Source organism: Serinus canaria, chromosome 22 (assembly GCF_022539315.1).
Source record: "Serinus canaria isolate serCan28SL12 chromosome 22, serCan2020, whole genome shotgun sequence".
NCBI lineage: Eukaryota > Metazoa > Chordata > Aves > Passeriformes > Fringillidae > Serinus > Serinus canaria.
The window spans coordinates 68,728-79,533 of NC_066335.1; the positions used below are offsets into that span (position 1 = coordinate 68,728).

General features: G+C 59.1%; 1 protein-coding gene across 1 annotated transcript; it reads right to left on the minus strand.

Annotated features, from left to right (window-relative positions):
* Window positions 1–727: 727 nt before the first annotated feature.
* Window positions 728–9,160, minus strand: SLC20A1 (solute carrier family 20 member 1). Its single transcript, XM_030233322.2, has 11 exons — window positions 8,973–9,160; window positions 8,364–8,830; window positions 8,136–8,276; window positions 7,951–8,036; window positions 6,641–6,737; window positions 4,965–5,084; window positions 3,226–3,474; window positions 2,592–3,141; window positions 2,161–2,346; window positions 1,825–1,909; window positions 728–1,385 (listed from the first exon to the last, which is right to left on the minus strand). Exons 2-11 carry the CDS (start codon window positions 8,677–8,679, stop codon window positions 1,224–1,226), a joined length of 1,992 nt encoding a protein of 663 aa, XP_030089182.1. The 5' UTR covers window positions 8,680–8,830; window positions 8,973–9,160; the 3' UTR covers window positions 728–1,223.
* Window positions 9,161–10,806: the final 1,646 nt, after the last annotated feature.

Here is a 10,806-nt window from a genome sequence, read left to right on the forward strand (position 1 = left end):
CCCTCACACGGGGAGCGCTCCCCGCGCCCCCCGAACGGGGCTTCCGCTCCCGGCGCTGCCCCTGCGCCCCCCGGCCGGGCCCGCAGCCCCGGGCCCTGTTTGCCCAGCGGCGAATCATTAACCAGGGTCAGGCCCCGACCCCGCCGCCGCCACACAGCCACCCCGAGGGCACCGTGGAGCCGCCCCGGCCTCACACAGGGGGATCGGGAGGATGGGGCACGCCCGGCCCGGGGGACACCCGGGGGGCACAACGACCCCCGGCCAGGGGCTGCCACACGTCTCCCCATAGCGCCTCCCGAACCCTGCATGTGCCGCCCCCAGGCACCGGCCCCCTCTCCCGGCTGCCCCCGCCGGGGTTCTTGCGACACCCCAGGGCCGCTGACGTGGGCCCCGGGCCGGCCTTGACCCAGGCAGGAGGCAGCAGCCCACGGCACATGGAGGGAGGGGCAGCGGAGCAGCTGCTGTCCCCGGCCTGCGGAGGCACGGTTAAGGCCGGACACACACCCACAACATCTCCCCACACCCGGCAGGAGCCGCCCCCAGGTGCAGGGCCCCGATAACCCCAGTGCAGGGCTGCTGACAGCCCCTCCCGTGATACAGGGGGCACGTGGGGCTCTTATCTCTGTCCCCAGCTCCCTCCTGGGGCACAGAGCCAAGACAGGGAGGGCTGTGGGGCAGCATTTGGGGCCCCCACTGTATCTCAAATCCCCAGAACCACAAGCAGCACTGGCCTATGAAGGAAATCTTTATTAAGTCCGAGGTAGCAGCAGTGACAGGGGCCGAGGGCAGCCCCCAGGGCCCCTGAGCAGGATGGTGTCCACAGCACTACGCAATGGAGGCAAAGCTGAACACTGCACAGCCTGCAAGAGGGGCACCCCATAACTCCCCGGCCCTTTGTTCCAGGGCAGGCAAGGACCAACCTCTGTCCTTCCCCCAAAAATCACTGCCAGGGGACCGGTAGAAGTGAGAAAGTGGCCCCCAGTAACTGCTTATCTACAGCTACAGCAGATCAGGGGGTCACCTGGGGGCACATACAGCCCTGGCAGTGCACCCCTACAATGTTAGCGCCAAGACAGTTATATTTAAAAAAAAAAAAAAAAAGATACTTCAGTGACAGCACTATGCGCAGATGGGCGCAGGCGCCACCCCACAGCAGGCAGCCTCGGTGGCTTCTCGAGGGAGGACAGCAGTGGGAAGCAGGAGCAGTGGGAGCCCTGGTGCCCTCACACCTTCAGGACAGCGAACTTGAAGACAGCCATGATGGCAGCGCTAATGAGGCCAGAGATGGGGACGGTGACGAACCAGGCCATGAAGATGTTTCGGAAGAGGCGCCAGTCCACTGCCTTCCTGGAGCGCAGCCAGCCCACTGAGACAACTGAGCCCACCTGCATGAGGAGCCAGGGCACTCTCAGCACCAGAGCAGCCCTCTGCACACCCCCAAACACACACTCCTTCACCCCTCAGGCAGAGCCCTGGGTCCTGCCCTGGCCTGTGGGCACTGCACAGAGCACAGGCAGGGAGTGCAGGGCAAGGAACTGCCAGCCCAGTGGGGTGACAAGACCAGGATCCCGCAGCACTCGGGTTCCCATGGCCTCTTGGCAGAGCCTAGGGGACCATGAAAGGGGTTTTGTTCTGCCATCATCTCCCAAGTGCCCCAGGGGCCACTGCCACTTCACATTGAGATGCAAGCAGCAGAGCTGGGAGCTGACAGTGGCCAGTGGCCCAGAGTGGGGCCTCCCACACAGCTCAGCCCTGTGAGCACCAAGAGCTGAGAACTCTGTTGCTCACACTGAGCCAAAGCCATGCCCCTGCTAGCCCTCCTACCTTGCAGTGGGTTGTGCTGATGGGGAGGCCGACGTTGGAGGCAATGACCACCGTCAGCGCTGATGCCAGCTCGATGCTGAAGCCGCTGCAGGGACAGAGAGCAGATCAGAATAGGGGCACTGGATACCCCAAAACACCGTGGGCTCAGCTCAAGGCAGTACAGCTTGGCTCTGCAGCCTCCCATATGAGCCCCCCAGGATGCAGCAAGGTGTTGGAGCCACACACACCCCAGCTCCACCACTGAAACCCCCAGGAGAGAATGGAGAGGGGCTCCTGGAGCAGAACGCAGCTCTCAGGCTGCATGGACCCTCCCCTCTGCTCCATGGTAGCCCTTACCTGGATGGTGTGATGGGAGTCAGGTCCTTCCCCATTGTCTGGATGACTCTCCTTCCCCAGACCCACAAGCCAATGCAAATCCCTGCACCCCCATAGAGAAGCAGCCAGATGGGAGTTGCAACCTTGGTAGCCACATCGCCCGTCTGATAGACCAGGAAGAGTGCAACCAGGGGCCCAATGGCATTGCTGGAAGAGAAAGAGGATCTGGTCTAGAGGGCCAGAGGCTCTTGGCAAGATAGAATATCCCTGGAAGTGTTCAAGGCCAGGGTGGATGGCAAGTGGAGCAACCTGGTCAAGAGGAACATGTCCATGGCAGGGGGTTGGAACAAGGTATTTAAAGTCCCTTCCACCCCAAACTATTTTGTGATTCCACAATTCTATGAGCACTAGCCCCAGCTAGCAGCCTCCCTGGCTCCCATAACTCCACTGACCTGACATCATTGCCACCATGAGCGAAGGAGCCAAAACAGGCTGTGAGGATCTGCAAGAACTGGAAGAGCAGAGACACCTCAGGCTTGTCCTGCTCGTGCCACTCTTCCAGGGAGCCAGTGCTGCCCTTGCGGTCAGCAGGCCCCAGCTCTGCCTGGGCTGTGTTCAGGTCCACATCTGCAGCCGGGTGTGCGTCTGCCACTGCGTTGCAGTAGCTGGTGTAGCTGTCCATGCGGACCCTCTTCTTAGCATCCACCACAGACCAGCTGAGCTTCTCCCCCTCCTCAGCATCCCTGGCACGCAGGGAGTCCAGCGGCATGCCACAGATGGCCATGGTGTAGGAGGTATAGCTGTTATTGCGCCGCAGGGGCTTGTCCCCCGAGTCCCCCATGCAGTCCCCCATCTTGGCCAGGTGCAGCTTGTGCAGCAGCTCCTTGTAGAGGCCGGAGTCCTTGTGCACAGTGTGGTACTGGTACTGCCCCCCTGAGCCCAGCTGGTGGCCCACTGCCTGGCTCAAGTGGACCAGGTTGCCATTGGGCAGCCGCACAGCTCCTGCCAGTAGGGACAGCAGGGTTAGCACCAAGGGGTGCCTGGGCTGGGGGAGTCTTGGCACCCCAATCACCCCCTGCTACTCACCACTGTCAATGCTTGTTTCCTTCAGGTCTAGGCTGGGAAGCCTCTCCTGCTCTGGGGCCTCCTCCAGCTCCCCCAGGTTGAAGGAGACCATCCTCTCCTCCTCCACTGCCCGGGGGGGAACGGCTGACCCTGCATCAGCAGGGGGGCCCTTGGCATCTCCCAGGGGTATCTTGGCCTCCTCTTGCTCCTCCTTTGGGCAAACATTCTTCTCCATCAAGGGGCTTTCAGAAGGACTTGATTTTATCTCTCCTGCAGAGAGGCAGCCACCATCAAACCCCTTTCCACCACTGCACCCAATGCCAGCAGCAAGCCCACACCCCTTGCCACTCAGATTTATGGCAGCCAAATAAAATTTACAGCTCCTCCACATCCTGAACTTTGGAAACTGCTGGACAGTCACACCTTGTCCCGGGCACAACAGCCAAACCATCTAAGCCAGCTCATCCCCTATTTTTAGACACCCCCACCCACACGGGGTGTGGTGAACACCATTATGGGGCTTTTATGTCAGTAATATCTAGTGCAGAGGTTCCTCTTTGGGCCATGTTTGTCCCATCCCTGTGGGCAGTGGGATGCTCTGGACCCACTTCTGGAGCGGCTATGACCCCTGAAGCTGACAGAGAGGCGCCCAGAAGAGCCCAGCTCCTCTACCAGCCCAGTAGCTCCAGCATGGGCTCCTCTCCAGCTTCCACTGGTGGATGACAAACCCAAACAGAAGCTGGTCTCCACCCCCCAAAGGCAGCCTGGTTTCCTGTCCACCCTGGGCAGCCAAACCAGCAGCACCAAGCTGTGGAACCTGAGGCTGTTCCTCCACCTCTAACAGTAAAAGCATGTTTTCTCCAGGTGAAAACATGAGGTCAGCTCCTTCAGACAACAACCAAAACCACCTTCTTGTCATAAACATGACCATTTCCCTGTCACTTTGTTTGCCTCAAGTGCTGGGTTGTGGCATCAACCTTCCATCCTGGCATCCAGTCCCAGAATAACTGTCTCCCCCTGCATGCCCACCTCCTCCCAGGGATGCTGTGAGCAGGCAGGGAGCATGTCTGACAGGCAGAAGAGCCCACCTCACCTCAGGGGCAGGAGTTAAGTTAAACAGCTGTAGGATTGTCAAGAGCAGCCATAAAGCTGTTAGTCACACCCCAATTACACCAGCACAACAAGGACATCCCCTCATCATCAACTCCCAAGGTCCCAGCCTGCACACATCATTGATATTCAGGACCACATGCAGTTCCAAGCACTGGTCCTGAGGCAGAGCTCCAGGCTGATCCTTTGGATGCCTTTCAATAGAGTGTTTTGTGTTTTTTTGCTACAGGGGAAGGATTTCGTCAGCTTTAAACTTGTGATCTGCATCAGCCAGGCCAAGGATTGCTCAGCAGGTATGAGAAGATTAAAGGTTACAACAGGCACGTTGTCTCTTGCCTTCTCTCTCCTCTGTTAGAGCGGGCCAAGCTGTCTGACACTGCCCACAGCTCCAGGAGAGATCACCCTGCAAGATCAATCAGCTCCAAACACTGCTCAGCAGCACAACAGCTGCTCCTGGGGGGGTTTGGGTGCCTGGGTTAGGAGCAGGCAGAGCTGAGTGCCCCAGTGACTCAGAGCAGGTTAATCCCCGAGTGAAGAGGAAGATTCTGTTAATAACAGCCCCACAGCTAATGGGATCTCCCACTGGGAAGAGAAGTGGGTTAGCCAGAGCGTGCCCTTCCCCAAGGATTGCAAAGGGACGTGGTACTTACGGTCAATTTTCTTCTTCATTCTTGGACATACAAAGAACCAGACGACGAGAGCACAGACAACAGCACTCCCCGCCGAAATTAGGAGGATACCCCAGAGAGGAAGTTTGTCAAAGCCCAGCACTAGGAAATAAAACAATGGATCTTTGAAAACCTCTGGGCAAAACCCTCCTCGATTTATGACTTTGGTTTTCCCAGGCACGGAGACTCCATCACCTGCAACAGCCCTGAGCTAATCCATCTGCCCGGGAGAAACACCACTGGGAAGGCATCACTGACCATGCTGAGACCCCAGGTATGCTCTCAGCCCCACAGGTCACATTCCCATCAGCACCTGACCTTTCATGGCCCCTTCCCCCAGCCAAGCCCTGTACAGAGTGGTGCATGCCCCAGGCTCCATACAGCTCTTGTCTCCACATTTGCTGCAATGTCAAAGGAAAAAACACCTCCCAGTGTGGTTGCTGCAGCGCCAGTGCTGCTTCCCTGCTCTGGAGAGGACACAGACGCCTGGGCTGCTCCCCCGCTGGAGCTCTTCGGCCCCTGCAGCTGCTGGGGAGGGCAGCTTTTCTGCTCCAGGAGTCAATGGCAATTTAGGCTTCATGGCATCTGAGGTGATACCTGACCCACTTAGGAGCATTCTCACAGGCAGCCTGACTTTGAGCAGAGGAAGGGCATCACACAAGGCCAGGCAGGGCATCAGGTGCTTGTGACTATCCAAACCCTGCATTTGCTGCTGCAGGCAGTGCCTTATTGCTCCTGGAGCAGCCCAGACACCTCAGCAGGCACAAGTCTGCCTGCAAACCCTGTGCTCAAGCAACCTAGAGCTCACTCAGCAGTTCAGGGCTCAGGATAAACACAGATCCACTTTGGACGTGCCAAGCGATCAAGAGATTTGGGAGCAGCCCGAGTGCCCCCAGCAGCACCACTGCAAGCCTATCCTCCTCTCCCCCATGTTGCAGAGTCCGGGAAAAGGGAAGCTGACATCCCTCCAAAAAATTTTCCAGCCACTGTTTACAGAGCAAACCCTGCCAGAGCCAGCACTGCCTGCCTGCATCCCACCTCCAGAGGCTCCTCCACAACAGGAAACCCACGCTGACACCAGAAAAGAGCTCAGGCCGAGTCATACCAGCAAACAACGGAGGTGACGGAGCCTCTGGCTCCACGGGCAAATCCACCTATCCCTGCTGAGCCCTCTCTTAGACCTGCTTGTGACCTGTCCCCTGCAACACAGCATCCTAGCTTGGCTTTTCCACCTGAAGCTCAGACTCTGCAGCACACAGGCCAGCTCTTCTGGACAAGAGTAATTAGCTGGTTTTTAGGGACAGGATGAAGCAGGAGGCGCAGCCCCATCCCTGCTCCTAGCCCCACTGCCAACAGCCAGCAGATACCTGAGTTTTAGCATAGGTAAGAGAAGGGAAGGGGAAGCCATGTTATTGGCCAGTCCTGGGAAGTCTAAGGAGAAAGGTCTGGAGGAGTTTAGTTTGAGCAGGTCTCTTTGGCTGGGCAACTACCTAGCCCAGACAGTGCAGGCTAGCCTGCCGCCTTCCGTAACCGGCACAGGCCAGCCGCCTTCTAGGAGATCTCAGCCCTGTAAAGCAAAAGAGGGGTAAATCGTGCATTTAATGGAGGCTTTAGAAAGAATTTCAAAATTCAGGCTGAAGCATTTGCTGTGAACTTACAGGGTGCCCCAGTGTACATGATGGAGAAGAGGTTGATTCCCACAGTGCAAGCGTAGAAGACGGGCAAAGCTCGCAGGCCGTTGGGAACAGGATCTGCCTGGAAAACACAGAGCAGTGCTGTAGAGAGGCACACTGGGGGCTGTGCAGCAGCCCAGGAGCAGCAACAGATTCTCTCCAGAAGAGGTTTGTGCCCTCAGTCACCTACAGATGACAGCTCCCAACAGCCTTTAGGTGACAGCCCCCAGTCAGATGGCCCCGGCTGGGAGGGCAGGAGGCAGCACAATACCTGGATCCCACATGGCTCCCAGAGAGCTAAGGCAGGCCCAGCCAAGGGTTCCAGCACTCCCAAGCCTGGAACAACTCATCTCTATCTGGCTTCTGAACCCTTTCCCCGGCTCCCCAAACTGCCACCTCCACTTACATTTTTCTTTTAACTTCCCAATAACTTTCAAAGCTTTTGCCCCTTTCCAGCTGACTTGAACAAAATAAAAAGTCCACTAGTCACAAAGGAGCTTATTTGACCACATACCTGGCGGCAAGGCCCTCACCCCAGCAGCAGGAGTGCTTAATCCCCACTGCTGCCCAGCAATTGGGATTTGGCATCAGGACAAGCACACCAAGTCTTCCTAATGCCAAGCAGCATAAGCACCAAGAGCCCAAGAAGGTAACAGGGCCAGCCACGCTTTGGGAGGCTGGTTACACAAGGTTACTGTGACAGTGGTGACGCTGAGCTGTTTTAAAGGGCTGCTGATAAGATCTTAACATCTCTTCAATTGTTAGAGGTAAAACTTAAAGGAATTTAACCTCAGATATGCAGAAGAAAATGCTGGAGTTTCTCTACATAGTTGGGGTCTCAGGAATGTGGTTTCCCCAGCCACAGAAACAATTCTGTCCCTCCTAGCTGAGGAATGCCATGGCTGTGGATAAATAACCTTCACGGGCAGCCTACCCCGTGGGAAAAAAAATCCCTACACCAGGATTTTGGAAAAGCCTGGCTGACAGCTCTGGTCTTATCAATTCTGAGCTATTTCATTACTGGGAAACAGAGCTGTTCCTGCTGAAGCCAGGCAAGACAACTCCCAGGTTTCAGAGGGGAAGTGATGCCCCAACACGCTCCAAGTCCACTTTGTGGAGTGGCCACAGGCCCCATTTTCTCATGTCTTTAGCTCCCAAAGGGTTCCCCTGATGTCAACACAGACACTCCAGGATGTGCCAGGAGAAGCCCTGGTGACCATAAGCCAACCAATGAGTCCACTGAGAGCAGCCCAGAGCCCCCAAAGCACCAGAAAACAGGGTAAGATAGCCCTTACCTTACAGAGGATGAACCTCTGGACGAGGAAGAACAGGATAGCAGACATGATTCCCGAAAGAAGGGGTGAGATGAACCAGGACAACACTAGAAAGTGGGAGGCACAATCAGCATCCTGCTGCTCGTAAAGGAAGCCCAGGGACGCACTAGGTCCATGGCTGGGGTGGTCCTGCCAGCTGCACTTACCAATCTTCAGCAGCTCAGACCACTTGACACCTTCTTGCCCTTTGGCCACCAGTGAGAAGCCAATGGTGGCTCCAACAATGCAGTGGGTTCCAGAAATGGGGAGCTTCAAGAATGAAGCCATCAGCTGCCACACAGCAGATCCTGGAGAAGAAGCAGCCTACTAAGAAAGCCATCACCAGGGCACCCTGGGACACACGGTCCCTACACCGTGACCTCCATGCTCCTTACCGGACATGGCGCTGATCGAGCCTGCCATCAACAGCTCCTGTTTGGAGCTGTACATCTCTACATCAATCAGACCCTTGCGGATGGTTTCGCTGACCTTGGCTCCCAGCAGCACGGAGCCCACCGTCTCAAAGATGCTGGCCAGGATACAGGCCTGCCGCAGGGTCACCACCCCCGAGCCCACGGCCGTGCCGAAGGAGTTGGCCACGTCGTTCGCACCGACAGAGAAGGCCAGGACGAAGGCAATGATGAAACCCAGGACCAGCATCCAGAGGAAGTCGGCCATGGGGGCGGTGAGCACCGCGGGGGTCGGTTCCATGGCGGGGGCGGGGCGATGGGTTAATAAATTAGGTACAAAATTAAATAGAGGGATCGCTATAGGGCTCGGGGAGACTGCGACATCCTAGGGGCCCGTCGGTCGCAGGGGCTGGGGGCCGGCTGCCGCGCCATGGTCCGCGCCACTCCTCATCCTGCGAGAAGGACATAGCTGAGCAGGGCGAGCACCGGAACCGGCCCTTCCCGCCGCTGGTAACGGCCGCTCCGGCGCGCGCCACCGCCCCCTCCCGCCGCCATGCGTGCGTGCGCCCGCCCCTGCCCGTCACTGCCACTCACCGCTGCGCCGCGCCGGGCCGCGCTAACCGGGAATGCCCAGCTGCGGTGCCGCTAGGCTGCGGTGCCGCTGCGCTGCCGCTCGGGCCCCGCTGCTCTCCCGGTCGGCTCCGGTCGGTTCTGGCCGCCCGGACTGAGTCGGCTACAGCGCGCGGCGCCTTTAACACCGCCCTCCGCCCCAGCGTGACCACGGCCCCGCCTCCGCCGGGCCCGGTCCCGCCCTCGCTGTCCATTGGACCGCGGGCGGAGGGAGAGGGCGAGGCCGCGCCGCCATTGGACAGCGCTGTACATGGAGACCGGGCCCGGCCCCGCCCCTCTTGCGGGCGGCGCGCCGGAGAACCACGTGCACGCTCGGTGTGCCCCGGTGAAGGGACGGCCCCGGAACCGGCACCGGTACGGCATAGCATAGCATAGCATGGCATGGCACCGGCACGGCACCGGTACGGCATGGACCGACACCGGCACGGCATGGCCCGACCTGGCCGGGCACATCTGGCACGGCTTGCCACCGATGTGAGCTCTGCTCCAGTGTGGCACGGGCACAGCCCAGCATGTGTGAGGACTCAGGCTGGGCTCCAGCACAGCCCGACACGCTTTGGCACGGGTGTGGGTCCGTATGGGTCTGGCCCACGTGTAGAACAGCTCTGCTCAGCTCCAGCATGACCAGCCTGTGCCAGGCACTGCAACAGTGCTGCACCAGCCCAGGCGGGCACGGAGCTGCTGGCCACAGGGCTGGCACTGCAGTGTGGCTCAGTCCCACTCCATCTCTGAACTGGTACTACACACGGGCCTTGTGCCTGCACTGGTTGAGACCAGCACCAGCCCAGGTGTCCCCATCGGCCTGAGCAAGGACCACACGTGGGGACTGAAACCAGTTCCCACCAGAATCAACCACGGCACCAGATCCAGTTGCGTGGTGGCAGTTCAGGGGATCCTGCAAGGTCCCAGGAGGTTCCCAGGAGGTCCTGCAGGGTCCCCCAAGCCCCTCCAGCCTGGGTGGCACAGGGTAAGCCCCTTGCGTGCAGCGTCTGTGGATAGGTGTGCACACCCAGCCCCACGTGCCCAGGCACACGCTGGGGGCACACGTGTGCCCGGAGCAGGGGGAGCCCCACTCCCATTCCCATCTGGGGTGATCATTGCCCAGCAGGAACCACGGCTCAGTGCTCAGAGGCCACAGGCAGCCCCGGGGCAGGGGTCAGCCGGCACGGGAAGCTGGGGTGTGTGGCCAGGGCCTGTGGGGCTGCATGGGTCAGTGGCTGGAGCTGGCACAGCCAGGCCATTGCACATCACCACGTCATGGGGACAGCAGTGACAGGGGGCTGCAGATGGCCCCTGGTACTGGGGGAAGTGGCCAGGGTGCCCCAGCCCTGCTGCATGGCTGCCCCTGCGTCACCTGGGCAGAGTCCATCCCATGTCCCCACGGGCCCTGTGCCCCAGGCCATGTGCAGCACTGTGTGCACTGAGCCACAGCCCAGGCTGGGCCTGGGGGGAGGAGGGACATGTACCTGGAGCCTGGGGACCCCCTGCCACTCTCAGCTTGCCAAAGCATTAGCGGGGGTGAGCCCACACCTTTCTTTCCCCTGTCCCCACTCCACATTCCTGTAACCACTGGGTGTCCCAATCTGCCCTAGGTGTGTGAACTGGGGAGGAAACTGGCAAGAGTCCCTCGATGAAGCTGGTAGGATCCATGTTCTAGGCGCCCAGATCCCATAACCCTGTATCCCAAAGCTGAGAAGGGATCCAGGTGTGTCTACACCCCTGCAGGGGTAGAGGCAGGTCTGGGGAGCAGTACTGAGCAGACAGGTGCAGCCACAGGTACATGGGACACAGCACAAAG

What these genes read in the sequence shown, in the direction of transcription:
- SLC20A1 (XM_030233322.2), bottom strand. Translation starts at nt 8,679, where the DNA reads ATGGAACCGACCCCCGCGGTGCTCACCGCCCCCATGGCCGACTTCCTC. An exon ending in GTCTGAGCTGCTGAAGATTG is followed by an intron (nt 8,037 to 8,135) that starts GTAAGTGCAGCT and finishes CCCACTTTCTAG; the next exon opens with TGTTGTCCTGGTTCATCTCA. An exon ending in ACTCCCATCACACCATCCAG is followed by an intron (nt 1,910 to 2,160) that starts GTAAGGGCTACC and finishes CTGTCCCTGCAG; the next exon opens with CGGCTTCAGCATCGAGCTGG.